General features: G+C 41.7%; 1 protein-coding gene across 4 annotated transcripts in view; it reads left to right on the forward strand.

Annotated features, from left to right (window-relative positions):
• The window catches only part of HERC4 (HECT and RLD domain containing E3 ubiquitin protein ligase 4), a 303,379-nt gene that overhangs the window by 241,297 nt on the left and 38,250 nt on the right, over positions 1–23,832 (forward strand). For all 4 annotated transcript variants that reach the window (XM_083148985.1, XM_083148984.1, XM_083148983.1 and 1 more), the window contains exons 4-12: positions 7,769–7,845; positions 7,945–8,166; positions 8,998–9,089; positions 9,796–9,926; positions 14,289–14,449; positions 14,538–14,614; positions 16,399–16,523; positions 17,373–17,432; positions 23,150–23,261. In XM_083148985.1, the coding sequence (XP_083005111.1) occupies positions 7,769–7,845; positions 7,945–8,166; positions 8,998–9,089; positions 9,796–9,926; positions 14,289–14,449; positions 14,538–14,614; positions 16,399–16,523; positions 17,373–17,432; positions 23,150–23,261 (1,057 nt within the window). The remainder of the gene's footprint in view (positions 1–7,768; positions 7,846–7,944; positions 8,167–8,997; positions 9,090–9,795; positions 9,927–14,288; positions 14,450–14,537; positions 14,615–16,398; positions 16,524–17,372; positions 17,433–23,149; positions 23,262–23,832) is intronic.

Below are 23,832 nucleotides of genomic sequence, written 5' to 3' on the forward strand. Positions count from 1 at the left end.
CGAGGACCATCGTCTGTCTACGGCTGGGCTCATCTCTTCTTATCCATTGCATCTGTAGGAAAAAGAAGTATCAATATTTTTGCATTTCTACCTATTTTCCCTACCATTCTTGGCTTCTTGTATTCCATCCGATCCACTTGTAGACTTCCGATAGTTCTGTCGTCGACTTGTTTCCCTGCAGAGACATAATCAGAAAGAACTTCCCAAACGTTAAAAATATCCCGCCTCCCACATCAGTGAAGCTTCTACACTCTAGAGTGCTATAGTTTAACCCTCGCCTTACTGTCTTTTGACACCAGGTGGCGCTCTAATTTATTTAAGGGTATTTCTACCCTGTACTACCAAACTCTTTCAATTTAACCTCTATATCACTCCATATATTACAAATACAGTTGTCTGAGCCAGATAATCTGTGTTCTTCTTCGGAAAAATGTGACTAGAGGAAGTCTGAGATATTCAGCTTCAATATTTGATCTCTCATTTCCCTTGTCCAATCACTAGGGACTATCAGTTACTTGACATCTGGACCTAACACTATCAATATCTTGAGATTTTTAAATCTCATTTAAAAACACTGTAATATATCTCGTTGTCTAGGGGATGAAACTTTTTCAATGTTAGGTCCATACGCTCTCCATGCAATTAGGAGCAACAGGGGTTTCCAAATCCAATGCGTCACATTTGACCGGGTCCAATCACAGCTCTTTCCGGCTTACTAAACAACACAAAGAAAAACAAATCGTTAGACACCTTACATGACATATGTCTGATTCTGAGAACCATCAAAACAAACAATAACAATCAAACAAACAAAAGAGAGTACGTATAAACTAACTTCCATTTCTCCTTATCTCCTTACCTGATTCCTAAGAACCTGGACTGACAATTACACCACATACAAGTCACCACTAGGTGGCTATTAACTTTTTAACCACTTCCCTATGCCTATGTGTTCACCTACATATGTGTCATGGGAACTATATGTCATGTAATGAACAAGCATGTTTCAAAAACAAATTTCCTTATACGTCGTTACCCTGGTACCGAGGGCGGATCGTATGCAGTACTCCTTTGAATAGAACATGTTATCTTGTTCTCTACCTTTCCACGTGTTTTATACCTGTATGTCTTACCATCTTCTAAACCTTCATATGTTTGCTGTAATATTGTGTTCTACATTTAAATCTTTAATCTATTTGTTAAAAAGGGGAGAAAGAAAGTTTAGGAGTCTTGTTTGCTTCAGTTCTTCATGTGTGCGACATCTCTGCTTCTCTATACCTACAGCAGTTATTAACCTGGGGATGTAATTAATTTCAAATACAATTTTGGCATTCTCAATTTATCTTGTTATCTTAATACTTATTACCTGAGTCAGTGTGAAACCAGTATACCTACTTCTCCAGCTGTCAATTTGGCGTCAACTGTACCTTCTCTTACCACTTGGGAAAAACAAACCTCATCCTCTCTGGCTGTTTGACTCCGCCTTACATTTGACTTCTCTCGTCTCGGAGATGACAGCTGTCTGGAACATTACGTCAACACTTAATAATCCTTAACAAGGAGTTGACACAGGGTATAGGTTAGTCAGTTTCACAATTACATCAGACACTTTAGAATAACTGGTCCCATTATATATGAATGGGGGGGGGTATTGCTATTCTGCATTAACAGTCTAATTGCACTTTTATTATCACTCTTCCCATTGCCATTTTCCTATACCACAGTTTTAAACAAACACTATGCCTCTTCTTACCTCGCGTTGATGAGAGCAGACATTTTTCAATTCTTATTGTGTAATTCATCCGGTTCGGAGCTGTCAGTACCTGGAAATTCTACTATCTATATCTTGTGGTGAGTTACTGCATTACTCACCTGTATGTCTATCTGACATCTCCATCCCTACGTATCACGTTATCACTGTGTGACCCGTTATTACCCATAATCACAGGAATAAACGTTCACAGCTAGTAGATCCCGGTGGGGCATTACTTATCTGAGAGCTCCCCAAACACTCACTTCTCAGCGTCCTAGAACATCCCCACAATCAAGTGAGGTGCGAAGGCTACGAGGCATTGATACTCAATCACCAAGCTCTCAACTAGCAGCGAACTTCTAGTTGACCTACAAGGCGCGGCCAGTCTCTCCAGGGCACAACAAACTTGTTTTCCTGTGCCCCCAGAAACTGGAGGAGCTCAGCGGAATTCGAAGTTCCGATTTTCGCTCCTATACCCTTCCGGTAGACCAAAATAGGTAGGTCGACGGAAGGGGCAGTAAAATGGGTACTTCGACTCGTACGTCGTCGCGTATCCCCCGTGTGTCCTATTTCAACACACAATCCTTAGCGCTAAGGGCAATCCTTTCACCTTCCAGGAATTTCTACATCTGGGTACCATTCACTTTAACATTACTATCTATATTTCTGTACAGAAAGATCCCATGGTCGGCAGCTCTTCTACTGGATGTCACACGAGTGTTCCCTTGACTATCAATGGGAATTTAATCAATACCATGTGAATTTCTTGAATTTTGATCAATAATAAAAGAATCCTGTTTGTAACTCAACAGGAGTCTTACTCAATTTATGAATTGTAATTATCACACAATTAATTATCACTACCCATCATTGGGCCTTTACCTGTACAGCGTACCTAGGCAATCACATGCGCCCGCACATGTGTCCATCACGCAAACAGTGTCTCTCTGAGCGGCAGACGTTGACACCCATGTGTCCGAGTCCCGCCTTCTTTTGCATACTTTGCAAACATATTTGCACTTCTATTTAACTTAACTATTCAAGAAATCCCAATAGCACACTCTTTCTATAACATTTGTGGTTTGCAAGGATATGGCACTATGAATTTAACACCTCTTACAATACTGTAGATATCTCACATTCACAGGGGAAAACAAATGCAATTTTACTCTTAACAGGCACAAACTCCACACAGTACAATACCTCTTACCAATTTTCATGCACTTATGCATTTGGGGTAACAGATCATAACAGGAGAAAAAAACTTTTGTTTCTATTGTGAACTATTGAAACTACAGTTGCTGTTGAGAGAGAAAGCAAATAAATCAATCCTATTCAAATGCCCCCTTTCTAAGAGAAATTGCTTTGTCTAAATTTCAAGGTTAAATCTATTGTCTCAACACCTTAATTTACATCTAAATACCCGCTGGCTGGTTCTTTTAAAATTAACAAATCTTTCTTTGCATGTTGTTATATGCTTAGGGGAAATCTGTCTTTTAGCCTGAAATAAAAAAAAAAAGAAAAAATGTTATATATCATACTTGATAACCATTAGTTTCAGTTTCAAATTTAATACCTCAGAGTAACATTCAAATTTCATACTGCTTGGAATTTGTTGATTTTTAACTGTACTTGATTTTTTTCTATTGACTGGTATTTTATCTCTCTCTGCTTTTATCTTTCTAAAGCAAAAATACTTATGACTCAATCCTATCAATTATGGGAATGAAAGTTTACCATTAAACACTCTTAGCCATCTTGCCCACTATTCTCATTACCATATGTTGAAAGGTATACTAAAAATAAAATAAATTTATTTAGTAGAAATAGCATTTTTACCCAGAGTTCTTTGCAGCATACAATTATACAATGGCTTTCTCAGGTTGAGATGGTCTGCAGTAAAATACCTGCAATTTATGGCTATACATTATTCCCTTATAATCTGCTTCTGCTGCACTTATAAAAGATGTGCATTTATTTAAAATTTGCACTGCTTATAAAACACTTCAAATTTAAAAAAAAACAATTCAACCTGAAACAGCCCTTGCTAATCATATCTGACTATTATTTAAAAGATAAACATCAAAAGGGGATAACATCGCATGTGAGAAAACAAATTATTATAACAAATATACTTATAGAATCGCATCTTGGTATTTAAATATAAATAAATGTTTTTCCTTTTGTCCCAAAGTTCAAATTAGTATCTTACAGATTATGCATATGCAGGCCTGGACTATCAGCATTAGAAAAAACCCAAAACAAAACTGAAAAATTTAAAATAATTATTTCTATTCTATATGTGATCCCTCCCTTGCTGATTGGCTCAAATCTGCATAATATTGCATATCTTTAAGTATATAATATCCCATGACGAGCACCCCATCTATTGAAGTACATTTATTTATATATGCAAAGTCTATCTAATTTATTCATTTCGCACGCAACCAATAATTGAATGTCCAGATTTATAACCAATGAATATTATTTATGAATGTAAACTGATGAAACTGTATCATGGATCACAAAATATAACAATACAGGTATTATACATAATAACGATTATTGCTCCAGCATCCTTAAATAAAGCTAACCTCAGTGATGTATAATGTGTATGTGAATTATAGCGCGGGAGGGGGCGTGGCTATGAAGCAGCCATTTTGTGTTACCAAGTCTTTGTGTCCGCCATTTTGTGTACTGCCGCATGGCACACAAAGGAACCTTATTGTCGGCCATTTTAGATTCCACTACATAGCAGACAAAGGAACCTTAACTAAAGACTAATAACTTCCGCCTGGCGATCACACATAAACTGACTGTACTTTCATATTTCTATTCACAACATTTATTCCAAATTAACCTCTAACCTGCATTTACACGATACTCACGATCCTGAATATAACTCGCATATTCAGCAAACACACTTTACCTGCAGCATACACAATTGAATATCATTTAAGCTACAATGTACTTCTGTACAAAACACCTAAATAGTACCACACAATCCAAGGACCAATCACATCACAATCACATCACAAGCTATTACACACACACCATCCGAGCATCACGCTATCCACATTTGTTATATACTATGTAGGCTCCATCAGATAGTCTATCCAGACACTCTCACTGGACACCACACAAAGCACTCACACTCTGTTCTTGCATAGCCTTACACATGCATTCAAACACCAAGAATCCAGACAATAGTGAACTACCCTCACAGCACATGTTTCTCAAAGTCACATCCGAATATCTAGATAATCTAGCCAGACAATATACTTTAAAAGCCTTTCCGCAATCACACTTGGACATACAGTGGCACATAGCAAACAAAAAGAAGCTATTTACACTCCTTGCATACAAAAGATCCAGGACCTAGGCCTTTGCTTTGCCACATGGCAGCAGCAGGATTAGGCCTCACTTTGTCCACATGTAAACGTACACGGCTATATCTACCAATTTAAGCCTATCCTTACTCACATTCATAACAGCTACACATACCTATATATATATATCAGATTCCAATCATTACTTTATCTCTTACAGTCACGTTTCACATACCTTCCAATCATTTGACCTTCTCAGACCTTCAACACTCCATACCTGACCATACTCTCATGAATAAGCTCTATCCCTTATCAATATTCCGAGCCATGCCTGATACACAGAAAATTAAACATTTGGTACTTATTCCTCAATCATGTCCTGGCGAGTTCAGTCCCATCGCTCCTTTCGTCTGCTGCTACAAACACACACTGAACTATTTGATTCTCTCTTGCTTTTTTTTAAGAGAACTCTCGGGGGAGGGGAGAATCTATTCATTCACCTGGTTTCTCTAGATAGACACGCCCCTTTGTTTGCTGTATCTTGTGACTGGCTTAGTTAGCTGGTGAATGGGAAATGTAAATGACTTCATTTCTAATGCTGGTTTAAGAATATGCTACTACTAACAATATCCATTGTAATATTTCTCTGCAATGTGATATGGAATTCTAATAACTGTCATCTGACAGTTATTATAATTTCGCACCTTTGGAGTCCAAACATGACATTATATGTGAATCTAAAAATATGTAAATTAATATTCAATCTTTTCCTTACTTATGAGATATCAATAATATTTATCTCAGACTATATTAATTTAGTGGGCATGATTATAATTATAATTATGGAAATTATATGCTGGGAAAAATTAGGCATTGACAGTAGCTTGTGGGAAGTCGCTCTGATTTTGCCCAGAACTGCGCCTATGCAGATTTCATGATTCTGTCATTTACACAAGCCTGTGGCTGGACAGGCTTTTATTTTTGTTACAAGCACTTTGCCAGGTAGCTGCTTCCACTACTATCAGAGGGTATATGCGGTTTAGCAGCAGGTAGTAAATGTGTGCGTGTTGTATATAAATCCTTGTTATAGCAACATGCTGGCGGAACACGTGTTTGACATTATCCAGACACATATGCTGATACTGCTGTCAGTGTCTATTTGAGATGGTAATCACAGGGCTACACAGTACCAGCACCTTCATTTTGTTCTCAATTTTAATTGTTATTACTAGTATTGGAAGCAATAAGAAATCAGCGAAATCATTTCAGAAATGAAAACACTTTATTATCCAGTGTATGAGGTACTATTAATCTTTTATCACGTTGTATCTATGGGTGAGTACTGGCACCTTTTTTTCATACATAAAAAGCACTGATTTCAGCCGTATTCAAACACATTTCAAACTCTGCATATGGGTAGAAATTTGGGTACTTATGTAGTATCTGGGCGTCCGTATTAGAAATCGGATCGCATCGCATCGCATGCGACCAAATCGTATGCGATGCAATGGTCAAGATTTTTCCATAGGATTCAATGTTAAAATGGTCTGAGTCCATTTTAACATAGAATTCAATGGGAAAAAGGGGTCCTTTTCCTTTCCCCACTATCCAAGTGGGCATGGAGTTGGATATAAACCTGTGGCGAGCGTAGCGAGCCACCGAGCCCGAAGCGTGGCGAGCGTACACAGAATACTTTTTAAGAAATATGCGTCCCCTCGCGGGGCTCTCTTCGCTCGCCACGCTTCGGGCTCGGGGGCTCGCTGCGCTCGCCACGCTATATAAAATCAACTCTATGCCCACTTGGATAGTGGGGAAATGAACCTTCTTAACATTGAATCCTATGCAAAATCGAATCGCATCGCATCTGATTGTATGCCTTAAGGTAAGGCATACAATCATAAAATCGGACGCCCAGATACTACATAAGTACCGAAATTTGCTATTTTTAATTTAGTATTAACCGATAATGGTGCAGATGTATTAAGCCTGGTGAAGAGATTAAATTGGAGATAAAGTGGGAGGAGATAACGCACCACCAAATCAACTCCCAACTGTCATTTCAAACACAGCTGATTGGCTGGTGCGTTATCTCCTATCACTTTATCTCCAGTTTCTCTTCGCAAGGCCCAATACATCTGGCCCAATGTTCGACAAATGGTGATATTAGCTGACTAACGGCAATGTCCTTTACTAACTGTCAGATTGTCTTACTGTCTTGACCAGTAATGTGAGTAGCACACAGCGGTGTGTAGGGGGGAATTGTAGTTGTTACTTGATTGTCACAGCTCGCAGGATCAGTATTCAACTGACCCCCTGCACATGCCGATTCCCCCTTGCTAGGTTTTTGTAGTGAGGGGGAAACGCCGTATGTGGCTGTTAAAACAGCGAGGCTTGCGGCTAAATGCAGCGGGCTCCCTGCATTAGCCGCTGTTTGGGGGAATCCTCATTGTCCTCTGACAGCGAGGATTTCCCTGACACGTAGAATAGGGTGAGCGGCCGGCGCTGGGTTTAAACAGGGAGGATCGCTTGTTTTTGGTGATCCCTGCCGTTTAACCCCCTTGCCGGCCACATTGAATACACTCCTTAGCAGCTACAGTTATTTCTATAATACAATGACCCCAACAAATGAAGCTTATGAAACCCATGTTACATTCCTTGTTTTAAATACAATTTTTGTTTTCCCTAGAAATATAAAGAGTTTGTCTGATATACATATTGTGCAGGTGTCCTGTGGCCATCATCACTCCCTAGCACTCTCTAAAGGTAATGAGTTAAACATAGTATTACTTCCGTCCCACTCCTTTGTGGTATGTTTTTTTTTTTTAATGTATTTCAGTTTATTATTTTTGTTTTATCCTGCAGAAAGTGAAATCTATGCCTGGGGAGATAACCGATATGGCCAGCTTGGATTGGGCTGTGAACTGAAGAAAGACGCAGCACCCAAACACCTTAAGTCATTATCAGGGATCCCGTTTTACCAGATTTCCGCTGGGGGAGCTCACAGTTTTGCTCTAACACTTTCAGGAGCTATTTTTGGTTGGGGACGAAACAAATTTGGTCAGCTTGGTCTTAATGATGAAAGTGGTAATTTATACAAAAAATGTTTTATCTTGCCTGTTCTGCACAGTCAATGAAGTGCTAATAATGCTATTTAATTGTCAGCAATGGTGTGCGCGATGCAGATTTAGCGTGAAGGTTCCACCCTTGTTTTAGTCACTTTGGGATGGTGGTCAGCATCGCAGCGGTTGGAATGTCAACATTTAAAATACCGACATTGACATCCCAACTAGCGGGCAGAAGACCAGTGCTGGAGCACCAACCTGATCATCAGTATGCGGAGCGGTTTAGCGTTAGGCTGGGAATTTAGGTATAGCCGCTGTCAGGGGGGCAAGGGTTAGGCAGTTAGAAGGGGGGTTAGGGTTAAGGTGCGGGGCATGCTGAATTATGTTTAGGCGGTGGGGTAGGAGAGTTGGGTTTATGCACTATCAGGGGGTGTTAGAATTAGGCTACCGGAGGGGGGTTAGGCTGTGGGCGGGGGAGGGGGGGGGTCAGGGAAAGGATGAGTATAATCCCTCTAATGCTGGGCTCATGAGCCAGAAAAGATGGGTTATCGCATAAGTTTGAATTATGTAGTAAATGTAGAATTGCATTAATCTTATTACGTGTCCAGATAAGTACTATGGTTTCTTCTACCTGCAGAAGCATAGTACCCTCATTTAAATGACACAATCCCCCTACCAGCTTTACTGTATTTTATATCTGCCAAGTACTAATATAGCAATTTTGAGTTTGCCTTAAACTAGAAATTCTTTGAACCCAAGTAATTCTCCCCCACCACCACCCCATGCTTTCTTGAGAACACTTGGCTATTCTGTGTGGATTCACCATTTTCAAAACATACTTTCTTTTCTGCAGACAGATCCGTTCCATGTCTTCTCAAGTCGTTACGTTCTCAGAAAATTGTACATATATGCTGTGGCGAAGATCATACTGCCGCACTTACAAAGGTACAGTCTACTACTACCGACATAGAGAATACCAAATGTATGGGAACTTTATACAGTCTAATCTTCTTCATCCATTTTGTTACGTTTTTAGCTGAGTCTTTTATCTTTCTCTGTATATTGTATTAATGTTCTCATTTTGTAGCACATTCTGTAGAAGCTAAACCATCTTACGTCTCCTTGTGAATGAATTTGGTGTTGTTTCCTGTATGAAGTACCCCATACACACACTGTGCTATTGATAACCAATTACATCATTGACTGCAAATGGAAACGTATGTGGACTTGTAAAGACCACTGTTGCTGATAAGAAGCTGATCAGACCTATCAATGTTTTTTTGGTCTGTAGGAAAATGCAGTCAGTTAGCATTATACTGTGCGTGTGGTGTGTGTGTGTGTGTGTGTGTGTGTGTGTGTGTGTGTGTGGGTGGACAGAAGGCCCAGAAACAGACCTTGCACTCTGGTTCATTGACTCTGCCTGCCTAAAGATGGACATTGTGCGCTAGATCCTACACTATGTGAATTTTCAGTAGATTAAAGTATGATTTAACTTCCATCCAGTAAACATCACTAGTCAGTAAAATGACTGGGTACGTGACAAGCCCCCAGTTCTAGTGGCTTTGTGAGGTATTGTTGTTCTTTGTATTTTCCTGTGAAGTGACCCATTTCCAGTTTAGGTGGCAGTAATTGTAATAACTGTTTTATTTAGGAGGGTGGCGTTTTTACTTTTGGAGCTGGAGGATATGGACAGCTTGGTCACAACTCTACAAACAATGAAATCAACCCTAGGAAAGTGTTCGAGCTCATGGGAAGTGTTGTTACACAAATCGCATGTGGGAGGTAAAGGCACCAAACTATTTATATCCTAGTTTTGTTCAGACACTTAACAATTGTGCAGTACAGTGTATTATTTTACAGCTTTCTCAAACTGTCCAGTGTTTGCAAATGAGCTTTGTAGCCTAAGACTTCCAAATTGAGATAATAATTATTTTATGAGCAAATATTTTCACCATTTAATAGCCTCAATACTGGGACAATGTTTTTCTACTAGCAATTCATTAGACCACACATGACATATGTTACTGTAATGACTAGCTAATACCAATAAGACATAAAAACTCTTGTGATTGGGTGGGTGCTATGTGTCCTAAGATCTGGAATGATATTGACAAGCTCCGGTTTTTAAACATTTTCCAGACTAGAGATGAACAAATTGCTGGATCCACAACAGCTGACCTATAAATTGTAAACTCCACTGAAACAGGTGGATATCTATCTTCTGGGTGGTTTTTGGTGCCTACAATGGATGCTGTTGTCCCTAATCTCTTGGCTAGTGCCACTATTCCTCTGGATGCCTGTTACACGATTCTAGATAGAATCCAAGCTATTTCAGGAAACTATCTGTTTCTTCAAGAAGTGGATTCAAGTTGATTTGGCTCAGTTTGTGCTGATGCTCTGCTTAATAATTTCTATGAAAAGTAGAAGAGGGATTGAGTTCCTTGATAGGACATCGCTAGATGCAATTTACTCTTCCATACTGTACTTAAAAGTGGCTTCAATTGTTGTTACCTGAAGAGCTCTCTGACGGTATATTTGGGTACCGATCAAAGAAATTTGAGATTTGCGCTTCCATTTGATGTCACTTGATGTCACTTTTCGGTGATCAACTTGAGTCCACGATTTAAATGATCACAGGGGACAAACCCCATGTCTTGTCACAAGACCAGAGAAAAGACTTTTCCCTACATCATAATCTCATTAGTACTTGAGGGAAGCCTGAAGCTGTCAACCTATGAAGTGTATTCTCAATGAAATGATACCAGCTTTCCAAAGTAACCAAATGTTTCCTTCTGAGGTCAGGAAGGTTGTGCAGAACCATAGATCTCTCAATTACGCTCTCACTGCTCAACCTTCAATGTTTCCACTGGTAGCAGGATTTCAGAATATGCAGAGATCACTTGGTTTACTACAGTGAAAGGAAACAAAATTGAGTTCCTCTGACTTCCAAGAGGAAATATTTTCGTGGCAAAAAATAAATGTATGCCTTTTCAACAGCTTGAGGCACCACACCAAACAGAGTCCCCATTTGTTTGGGCATGTTTTCCTCATTTCTTCTGGATCTGCTCACTCTGTCACCACTCTGAATCATGTCACCATTCTTACAATGGTAATGGGAAGGAACGTGATTGGGGAAATGGAATGTATCTTACAGAAGTTGTGCTCACTTCCTTTTGAAAGTCCCTCCCTTTTTGAGGCTTTCTACCCTTCTTCAGGAATCATTCCAAGTTATCCTCCCCCAGGTAGTAGATAGACTCACAGGCATGGCCCTCTTCTTTCTTGCTCCTGCCCTAATCCAAGCGATGTCACCATCAAGACCAGAGAATAAGACTTTTTCCCTTGTCTTCTTCTCTTTAGTGGCTCTGACACGATTTGCTTCCCTGTACCTACAGTATATCATCAGTATTTACTAGGCTGCCCATACAACTTGAGTCATCGCTGCATGCTCCTTCACGCTAGAATCCAGTGCCCTCCCCTTGACTCTGTTAATTGTCCTATAGAGATTGTGGCATAACAGAAGTGTTTGTGCTTTTACACTGTACTTGGCATCAGCCTGACAACTCTGATCACCAAAATAGCTTACTTCCATTCCTGTTATATGCACACCAGGGTGAAGCAGTGCTCTGGCAGACTTAAGGCACATGTTCCATCCTTTCCCTCATTGCCTGGACTGTATACATAAGTAAATAAGCTGCAGAGGTCATAGCCGTCCTTCTGTTTTGGCCTTGTTATTGTATCTGTGGCTTGCAATGGCTTAATGAATTATGAAATTACTTGGAATCTGCTGCTTAGAGTAGATCATCTGCAGCAGGCACCGATTAAAACGATTGTCTGTTTGTGGATGGTGTGAAGATTGAGCTGCCATTGCTGAAATAGGAGGTCTCTGATGAAGTGATGGATGTGCTGCTTCGTACTCTTATCAGGCACTCTCAAATCTCTGTTTTCCTGAATTCCCTTCCTTTTATATCATTTACAAAATGTGCCTCGGAGTCGCTCATTCAGGTATGGCTCATAGGATAGAGTGACAGACATTAGGTCTACAAGCATTAGTTCGACCACTGAATGTCGACATGCATGAAGGTCGACATGCATGAATGTCAACATGACTGAAGGTTGACATGGGTCAACATGAGGTTTTTCACTTTTTTTTTACCTGAATGTCGGACATGGACACTAAAAAAGGGGCAATGCATGGATCGCTACACTCGGCACGCTAGTGTTCATTCTAGCACCCGCTATCTTTGAAAACCCATGCAGTTCCTGTGCCCTGCCTGGGGTGTCGCTGTCTGCTGTGGTGTTTCTAGCACAGATCTGGTTTGCATATCAGTGCTGATATACAGACCACACTGTGTTAGAAGCACTACAGCAGACAGCGACACCCCAGGCAGTGAAGAGGAACTGCATGGGTTTTCAAAGATAGCGGGTGCTAGAATGAACACTACACACTATTTTATTCTCCCACCACGCCCTAGTGGATGGTAGGGCATGAAATACTGCCTGTTGGCACATGTCGGCTCAAAACAAGTGAAAAAATACATGTCGACCTTCAGTCAAGTCGACCTAGAGTGGTTGACCTAATGCTTGTCGTCCTAATGCTAGTGACCGTATCCCGCTCATATTTGGTATCACGCATGTCTGCCAATTGAGTGGGGAAATTACACGCACTGGGTGTAAGGAGCCTTTTTTTAAATCTTAGCGGTGTTACAAACGAATCCTTCTTAACAAACTAAGGTCGTTTCTACTTTTCATATCGATCATGACATCATAATTTGGTCTCTCTGTCCTCAACCAACTAACCATAAAGAAGAGCTATTAAGTTCCCTGCATCAGGGATGTTATTATTATTAATTGCTCTCTTTTACTTACAGTATATGGCGCCACAAGGGTTCTGTAGTGCTGTTCATAGATAGACCATACAATCAAATTACTAAATTGATCAAACTGGACATAAATGGACACATTCATAACGTTTTACATATACAGCACATAATTACAATCTGATAATTGCATAACTATACATAACTATGCAGTGACAAAGGGAGGTGGTCCCTGCTTGCAGGAATACATTGTAGCTAGAATAAGGTATGGAGTTGGCACTTAGATGGTGAGGGGAGCAGAGTTTTGAGTAGCTAAAAGCATCAAATAAGAGATGAGTATTAAGAAGTCGCTTGAAGGTTGGGAATTTAAATGATTTCCTGAGATGGCATGGGTGAGCACTAGGAAGTCATGGAGGCAAATATGGGAAGATGTGATGAGGGAGGAGAAGCATCAGTCGTTTGACTGGGGTGTTGGACATTAGGTGCTAGGAATCTTGAGAGCATATTCTAAAAATGTGATGACAACTTCCTGGGCACGCAGGGCTTTGCAGCGATTGTCCTGTGGATGATCTCTGCAAAGTGATGGGCTTCATAAATTTAGACCTTTAGAAGTAGTTATAAAATAAAAGTTACATTTTTTTGCATTGTCAATTTTGATTAATTCTTGAGCCTGTGTTAAGGGGGTACAACTAAACAATGTGTGTACCCAATGAGATTGGGACTAACAGGGACCCAGCGAGGTGCCGGCATGGAAAATACATATACACCAATGCCGGGAACAACGATGACAGTGGTAAAGGAGAAGTGGACTGCACAGAGCCCTGACCTCAAATTCACTGAGTGCCGTTGGAATGAATGCCCCAACCTCACAAATGCTAATTTCCTGAATCCGAAATTTAGAGGCAAGCTTTCCCAGAACAGTCACAGTTTTATCCATGATAAAGGGGGGCAGATACTGGTGGACGCCATATAAATTCCCATGGTTTTGGAGATGTGTTCTACAAGCACATATAGGTGTATGTAATGTTCCGGTCTCCACAACCTGGGTGCCATGCAGTGTACCTTCTGAAGGTTTTTACTGTCTCACCCATTTGCGGAATGCTGCCAGGATGCATTTAGCAGTAATATTACTTCCACATCCCATGTGACAGCGGCACCTGAGGTGCTAAGTTCTTGTCTGCCTTATAAGTTTGGAAAGTCAGGATTTATGACTTTGACAATATACACAGAATCAGTTCTATGTACCATTTCATGCCATGTCCAACAGGAGACTCTATGGAACAATAGACTAGCTGGCTAAAGTACTATTATTTATTTCCACCCCCAGACAGCATACGTTAGCGTTTGTTCCTTCATCTGGGCGCATCTACTCATTTGGCCTGGGTGGCAATGGACAGTTAGGAACTGGGTCAACGTGCAATAGAAAAAGTCCCTTTACTGTCAGAGGAAACTGGATATCCTACAGTGATTACACCAAGCATGCCAGCAGTAAGTGCGCTTTGTCTTTTATTTCCACACTTCTCGGTTTTTGGTCTTTATGTCTAGCTGTAACACATTGTTTTGTTTCCTATATCAGATATAGAGGGATTTTACTGCGTGAAGAAAATTTTCTCCGGTGGAGACCAAAGCTTTGCACATTACTTTCATGTACAGGTGAAACAAAACCCATCCCATGTACTTACTCAGCTTCTCATTGTTTTTACAGCAAAACAACTAAATGCACTTAAAATAACAGATTGGATTCAACATGGGCCTTAGGGCAATGTAAAACTGCTGCAGTTTATATGTATATATAATATTACAATATAATAAATGGCGCTTGCTAGTATGGTGTCGCACAAGCATATTTTTGGCACTGACCAAGGCAAACAATTTCTGAGCAGTGTTAGACAGCAGAAGCAATGCCCGACCAGTTATGCACCAAGGTATTGTGTACAGGGCCGTTAAAGACATTGGTCGTCCGTTATCACTAAATGGTTACAGAATTGTGGGGAGTGTAGTTACATTCCCATTCACTCCTGGGCCCCAACAGAGACCAGGGTAATTTATCCCCACTCTTGACACCCCTGTTCATGTGTATCTCTCATGCAATGTACTGTAACGATGCTGAAAATGTCTTGGTCACTACATTGAATTTTCAAGCAACTTTGTTTCCTGTAGGAAGAAAATGCCCCCAAAGAGGTTTTTTTACCCTAGCTGTTTGTCTGCAGAGTAAAAATCTTGTCAACTGTTTTTTGAGTCTGTGTAGGTGTGGCGCACTTCCCATGGCGCTACTTCTGGGAGTCGTGATAAAATTATAATAAAGCTCTTATCTGTCTCTGCTGCCTTCTCTATCCTGTGTCACTTCACAATGAGGAGTCTTGAAGTCTTGGTCCGTAGTACATAGTGTACACTTTGTGTAAAATCGGTCAAATTTTCTATAATGGGATCTCATTCAAAGTATGGATCTATTGTCCTGCATCAGGCATCCAGATATTGCTTAAAGCGTACCCCAACTCACTTCCATAAGATGCTAAACACATCATGGTATCTTTAAGATCTTCAATTAATAACAAGTGCGTACCCCACTCACTTCTAGCCAAGTGAGTTGGGGTACGCTTTAAGCAATATCTGGATGCCTGATGCAGGACAATAGATCCATACTTTGAATAAGATCCCAATGTGTACTACGAACCAAGACGTCAAGGGTGAAATGTTATAGGGCAGTGATGGCTAACCTTGACTCTCCAGCTGTTGTTGAACTACACATCCCAGCATGCCCTGCATCAGTTTCAGCAAATAGTAAATCTGTAGCAGGGCATGCTGGGATGTGTAGTTCAACAACAGCTTGAGTGTCAAGGTTAGCCGTCACTGTAATAGGGTGAGAGCATCAGAAAGTGAGAGATTTGGTATGAAAATTCCTAATTTTTTTAAAGCAGCAATCCTTTATACTGCAGAACCGGTTTGATTTTGAAGTATAAATGATTGCCGCTTTTAAAAAAAAACCTGGAGATTTCTTACCAAATCTCTCACTTTTTGAATATCTCATCCTATTGCATTTCACCCCAAGACTCCTCATTATGAAGTGACACAGGATAGAGAAGACAGCAGAGACAGATAAGAGCTTTATTATAATTTTATCACGACTCCCAGAGGTAGCGCCGTGGGATGTGCAACACACCTACACAGTTTAACATTAAGGGCTTTTTGGGAATAGACACCCCCCCCCTTGTACATTTCGCGGAGGTAGCAATTTATATTAGAAGCGCGTAGGTTCTTCAAAACTTTTATCCAATTGTTTTTGAGTCTGGAATGTTTGCAAGTAAAGTCATTGGCAGCATTAGTTTGTCAGATAACTGAGTGCGGTAATTATCTGATACCTCCTTTCCAGGAAGCATTACTCACCTTTTTTATTTTGACCATTTTATTTTTTAAATTGTAAAGTTTCCCATTTTTAGAACTGCCTCCCTCCAGATGACTTCAGAAAACATAACCATTCCCGGCAAATATGGACTGTAAACGAAGAACTTATTCAAAGATGGCTGACTTTCTCAACAGGAAGACTTCCATTGGAGATAGTAAAGTAAGATTCCATTCAAGTATTCAATTTCAATACTGACTAACTGTCTTTGTTCCGCAAATCAGCAAGCTTGTTATTTTTCTTTGGAAAAAAGGCTTCGACCCATCCTGCTATTATACAGCACCCCTGAATTCACGCCAAGGTAGAATGAGGAAGGGAATTCAGCAGTAGATGTGATTATTGGGGCAAGGCCAGGGGTGGCCAAACCTGTCCTCAAGATCTACCAACAGTTTATGTTTTTCAGGTAACCTGGGGATTTATAGTAGAAATGAATGCAGCAGGTTTGAAAATGTGACAGTTAGTAATGGCTACAGCTGTGCCCCAGCTACGTGGTCTGGAAAATGTGGACCGTTGGTAGATCTCGAGGACCGGTTTGGCAACCCATGGGCTAGGATCTAATGCAGTGCTTATATTCTCTCCTGGCTGTGAGACATTACACGGGAGATGGAAAGCTTCTGCTTTTTAACCTGCAGCAGCTACCTTGCAGTACACAATGGTTTGGTTGGGAGTGGGACCTTCACTTGCTGTAATTGCTGCATGAAATGGGGCTGGCCATACGTCTAAAGATTTATTGTCAGATCTGGCTGGTTGGAAGAAAAATCTGGTAATATCTGAATGACCGTTTTTGGCCAATGCATTTGTTGGGTACTTCAAAAAGGCATGTCTGAAGTGCGCTGTACTAAATGTAACTGCATGCTGAGATAGCTCATCAAAGCTATTGTGCACTGAGAGAATGAGAATAAAGCAAATATACAACACAAATAGAATACACAGAGCAAGCATGCATTATTTTATTCGCTTCTTTCCCATATTCATTTCTAAGCAAAGACTGTTTATTATTTATTCTAATAGTGAAATTGACAAAGTGTTCTCATCGGCTGCTTGTCTGAACGGAAGTTTTCTATCAACTAGGTAAGTGCTCATGCTCATCTTATTATTCTTTATGTGCTTCTTTTATAATATAAGGGGTTTTCAGTTATACCTGAAACTTTTTTCCGTCCGAAAAATTTACAATTTTAGAGCGAAAATCACAGATCTATATGTATGTTATCTGCCGCAACCTGGAATAACTTACGCATGCTTATTGTGGATTTGGTTTTGCCTGAGGCAGCTGAAACAAAAGCTCTGATAAGTGGCTTCATTGGAACTGTTCGGATAGCCCTGGATGGGTAAATGATTAAATATCCATGGCTAATTGAATACCGCTCATAGTATAGTAATAGTAATGTTTAATATTAGCCCATATGTGTGTATGTGTATATATATATATATATATATATATATATATATATATATATATATATATATATATATATACATACACGGTATGCTTGGTGACTGAGGTGCATGGCCCAATATAGGAGGTGTGGCCACACTCACTCTAAAATTAAATTGTTGAAACATATAAATGTAATCTGCTACAAAGGGGATATTTCTCCTCACCCACAGCTGGCATTGGGCCCATCATACAGGCCCATGCAATAAGTAACTACTCTTCTCTCTTTGCTGAACTGGTTATACTAGACCTGCATATTAAATCTGGCATTAAATACAGATGGGTCTTGTCCCATCTTTGCAGGGGATGGCGCTGGCGTCGCCAGCCGCCATCCCCCGCCAGCGCCATGGCGACGGTGAGAAGCGGACGCGCGCGCACGAGAGGCGCGCGCGTCCCCTTCCGACGGCGCTTCGATGCGTTCCCCCGGGTCCTTGCCGGCGGTAACCCGGGGTCCCCGCCGCCTGCCCGCACCCCCCACTAACCCCCCTAGCCCTGTCCGTCTCCCTGAGGCGGAGACGGACAGGGTTTCCGTCGCGCTAGCGACGGAGACTGAGACGCGCGTGCGCGTGAGACGCACGCGCGTCTCAGTCTCCTCGCTGGCGAGGCTGCTGGCGGGTCGCCAGCGCGTACGTTCTGGCGACCCGCCAGCAAGGATGGCAAAAGACCCATCTGTATCTATTACACATACTGTATATACCAAACATTTTGTATGGCCAAGCTACAGAATACAAACTGTTTGTGTCTGAGCGATCTCCATTTGCCTCCTTTCTGCACAGTCTCTGTGTCCCTTCATTTGTTTAGTTAGACTGTGGTATTCTTTTCCCATGCATGCTACAAATATGACAGCATACAGTATCATCCAAAAAAAGATCTGATCCACGTCAAAAATGTCTTTAGTTCCCCATATTCCTTTCCCATAGCATTGCAGGGTGATACTTTCTGGTGATCACAAGACAACCCTGAATATGCCCCACCTGCTAAGGAGATACATAGTCTGTAAGAGGAAACCCTCATCTTTCAAGACAGGATCCCCCCATGTGTGTGGGAAATATGGCACAATGGGCCTTATTCTAGTTCATTATTTCTGACAAAATCCTTCTTAAACCATGTGCACTGCAGGGGGGCAGATGTAAAATGTACAGAGAGAATAAATTTGGGTGAGTTATTGGTACTTTTTTCCTAGCACGGCGCCCATCGCATACCGTATTTAGTGGTATGCGATGCGATATTCACGTTCAATTAACATGAGTGCTTGTACAATGAAATATCGCATGCCAGCAAATGGCATGCGATGCGATGCGATTTTTAATTGTACAAGCACCCCCATTGTCAACGACACCCCCACTATCAACGTTAACCCGAAGCGTGCCGAGCGGCGGCGGTACACGTCCTCCGACCTTTTCATACTCCCACTATCCACGTTGGCGTGGAGTTGATTTTAGATAGCGTGGCGAGCGCAGCAAGCCACCAAGCCCGAAGCGTGGCGGAATACGAGCCCGAATCGTGGCGAGCGGACGCGGAATACATGTGAAGTCATCCGTGTCCCCTTGCGGGGCTCGCCACGCTTCGGGCTCGGTGGCTCGCTGCGCTCGCCACACTATCTACATTCAACTCCACGCCGACGTTGATAGTGGGGGAATGAAAAGGTCGGAGGACACGTACGCGCTCGCCACGCTTCGGGTTGGCTTTGATAGTGGGGGTGGCGTTGACAATGGGGGTGCATTTTACATTGTAAGCACCAATTAGGGTTCTTGTACAATTAAAACTCGCATTAAATCGCATCGCATGCCGCTATATTGCATGCGATGCGATTGCATAAGATGCAGTGCGATCAAAATCGGGGGTGCCGTGCTAGGAAACAAGTACCAAGTTATTTTGTTTCTGTGCAGGGTAAATACTGGCTGCTTTATTTTTACACTACAATATAGATCTCACTTTGAAGTAAAACCCCACCCAAATCTAATTCTCTCTGCACAAGTAATTCTCTCTGCACATGGTTTTGTCCATCTAAAAGGGATTTTGTCAGAAAGACTGAACTAGAATAACCCCCAATGTGCACTTTCCCCATACACTGTATGGAAAAACATTTATTTTTACGTATCCGTGGATGGTATTGTCTGGTGATCACCAGTCAGTAGCTGCAACGGGTGCACAAAATTGGAAAGCGGGTACTCTCCTATTTAGTGGTATCTATCCCCATTAAGAATTTTATGTACAAGGTGATAATACACCAGCCAATCAGCTCCTAACTATTAATTTACATATTGGAGCTGATTGGCTGGAGCATTATCTATCACCTTGCACATAAAGGAGCAGATTTATAAAGCGGTGATAACAGAGGAGAAGTGATGAAGTGCTTGGAACTTTATCACTGACCAATCAGCTCGTAATTGTCTCTTTTTAATCCCAGCCTGTAATTTAACAGTCAGGAGCTGATTGGCAGGTGATAAAGTACCAGGCACTTTATCACTTCTCCTCCCTTATAACTGCTTCATACATCTACCCCAACGTTTTTATGGGGTTAAATATCACTTCTCCAAGCTTCATATATTTACCCATCTGTCTTTGATGTATAATACAGGCCAGGCACTCTAGCTACAGGGTCATAAATCCACATGTGCAGTTGTGCAGCTTAGCCCCTTTGAAGCACATACCTACATGTGATTTTGGTCAGTGCTTTACAAGTAGCCCTAAGGCAGGGGTGGCCAAACCGGTCCTCGAGATCTACCAACGGTCCAAGTTTTCCAGGTTACCTAGCTGGTGCACAGCTGTAGTCATTACTAACTGTCACATTTTGAAACATGCTGCATTCATTCCTACTACAGATCCACAGGTTGCCTGGAAAACATGAACCCGTTGGTAGATCTTGAGGACAGGTTTGGCCACCCCTGCCCTAAGGGATGGACTCTCACTGCTCAGCCTTCCTGGACAGATTTAACTCTCGTCATGTGCAATCAAAGAGATGTCACAGGTTGGCTAATCTCTCTCTACATGTAATATCCACAGAAGTTAGACGTTTATATTCCCCTTACAATGCCAAAAGGTTTTAAAAATGACAATATTTCTTGGTACCTACTGGGCACATTGAGGACACCCCGATATACAGAAAATGTACAATTACCTATTTCAAATGGTATGGCCACTTGGAATTGTCTGGAATCATTAGACAATAACAATTGGCAACAATTTTTTTTAAAAAGGGGGACCACTATCCCTGGTCTGCCTAATAATCATTCAGGTGAATTAATTTAGCCAATATGCCTGAATGCCCATTTTTGTCCGCTTTCCAATATTTGGAAGCAACTTTGTCATTTGCTCACATACATTACCATGCAACTGGATTGTTGGACAGTTTTCAGGAGAGAGACAGCTTTAGGGTTCTGTGAAGATTGTCTTTGAATGACTGAACTAGGTTGTGATGCATTGCTTGCTTATAGCCAGTGGTGGGTGTTACTGGACATCTGCCACTAAAGGAAGCGCTCTCTGCAAACCACAACTACATAGGCATTTTCACAAGGATGTGTTTTCTTTCCTTTGGTCTGCCAGTCCCATGATAGCACATCAGTTCTATCTGGCTTCTATGGGCTGCAGCTGATGCAGTCCATAGAATCCAGCCTATGTTTTAATATATATTGGGTGCCCCACAAATATGCAACCATGTAGCCACTTCTAATAAAGAAACCTTTGAGGTAATCCCCACACCTCCAAGCACAAAGAGACCGTAAAAATTAATGGTAACTTGCTTGGATTGCGTCTCCTGATACCATGTGTATACCTCACCAACCAAGGACGGACTCTTACAAATAAATTATAAATTACAGATGGAGCCTTCTTCAACTTTCCTTCTCTATAGAGCCATGGCTCACCAAGGTTTATTATCATCTATTGTTCTCAGCTGCAATACAATACATAGAACAATACTGCAGGGGATTATTAGAGGATTAAAGGCCCCCATACATTAGGCCGACTTGTCCTTAGGACAAGTCGGACCCAATTCTCCTGTGAGCCGCCTGGGAGCTTCTCCGGGAGGCTCACACACAATTTGGCACTTGATGAGCCAAATTTGACATGTGATAAATCGCTTGCGATTTATCACATGTCGGGGCACAGGGGGCAGGCGGTGAGGGTCAGGGGGCGGCAGTGCTCTTATCAGGGGGAGCAGTGGGGCGGGCAGCGGGTCCCTGAGTGCTAAGCTGGCGGCGCCGGGGAGTACTGACCTGGGCGGTGATGATCATAGATATCAGCACAGCAGCGCTGCGGGACGGGACGCGCAGTGGCGGGTATTAGATTTTAAAATACCTGTCAAATGACTGGCCGTTCTCTGATTGGCTGGCTGAGAGCTCAGCCAATCAGAGAACGGATAGTCATTTGACAGGAATTTTAAAATCTACCGCCACTGCGCGTCTCGTCCCGCAGCACTGCTGTGCTGATATCTATGATCATCACCGCCCGGCCAGGTCAGCACTCCCCGGCGCCGCCAGCTTAGCACTCAGGGACCCGCTGCCCGCCCCACTGCTCCCCCGGTGTCTGCATGCATATGCCTGTCAGGTGGGCAGGCATATGCATACAGGGAGGTCGGACGTGATCGTATGTACTGACCGTCCGACCTCCCTGATCCGGTCCGATGCGCACGGGACCGCGTATCGGATCAGATCAGATATCACACACCTGCGATTTTGGGCCAATTTCACCCGATTATCGGCACAAAGTGCCGAAATCGGATGAAATCGTCCCAAAATCGCATAGTATATGGGGGCCTTAAGTCTCACAGCTCTAGCTCACTTAATCCTATTAAAGGGCTACATGAAGATGTCTCTATCTGTATTATCTCTTTCATTTTAAGAACTGTCCATTGCTAGAACGCCAGTTCTAATATCAGTTGTAATTGTTCTCTATCAGCCACTATCGGATCACTTATCTCTTGTTATCCTACCCTTTATGAGATTTTATTGTACATATATGTGTTTTTTTTATATTGTATTAATGATGTATCACTTAGTGAGCATTCTGTGCCTGGAAGTAACATCTCTATATGCTCATCCATAGAAACCAGTGTATTTAGCAGGGCCACCATTAAGCCCCATCCCCACTGCTGCCTGACCTAAGCCCCATCTACCGAGGTTGTCCTCCATCAATCACCCCTGTCCAAACATATATCGAGCCACTGCTGCTTATATCTGTACTAAATACGTACTCACAAGCTCAGTTGGTCAGTGGTTGTTCATGTCATCAGGTGTAGGATAGAGAAATGTATGCGCTGGGTAATTATATGGATTCTGCAGTTTATCTTTTCTTAGCTGTGTTGCATTTATGCTGTTGTCTATTAAAATGCATTGTGTTTCTTTTTCCCTAGCAATAATGATCACTACAGGACGAGTAGCAAGTTCTCTGGGATAGACATGAGCGTTGCTAGACTCTTCTTCCACAAGCTACTGAATTCTGCACAGTCACAAATTGTTCAACTGGTTAGTTTTCAATAAATGTTCAAAAAATTGTGTGTACAGTTCACACTTGTCACAATTGTTACACTAGTGGATGGAGAATTGCCAGATTGCATTCCCGTGAATGTTGGTTCCGCCTATAAAGTGTCTTCACTGCTGTTCATGTCAATATTATCCGAGACTTTTACTATTGACGCTGACTATAATACACTGCAAATCTGTGTGTAATGTATTATTAAAATGGGATTTTGGTCATATTTTCATCAAACAGGTGAACTTGCAGCCTATCATCAAGGGACCCCTACATTAGCATATATACAAAGCACACCATTACTTTGCCGCTAAATGTATTCCCCTGCCAGATACAGAGGGAAACGTTTATGCAGGGTCTGGCTTGTGAACCACACCCAAGTAGGCCATGCCAGTGTTATGCAAGTATGAGCCCAGTACCTGACAGGGTGGAGCATAGGGCCTTATTCTAGTTCACTCTTTCTGACAAAATCCTTCATAGATGTACAAAACCATGTGCACTGCAGGGGGGGCAGATGTAAAATGTGCAGAGAGAATTCGCTTTGGGTGAGTTATTTTGTTTCTG

Source organism: Crinia signifera, chromosome 6, assembly GCF_055691185.1.
Source record: "Crinia signifera chromosome 6, ASM5569118v1, whole genome shotgun sequence".
NCBI classification, from domain to species: Eukaryota; Metazoa; Chordata; class Amphibia; order Anura; family Myobatrachidae; genus Crinia; species Crinia signifera.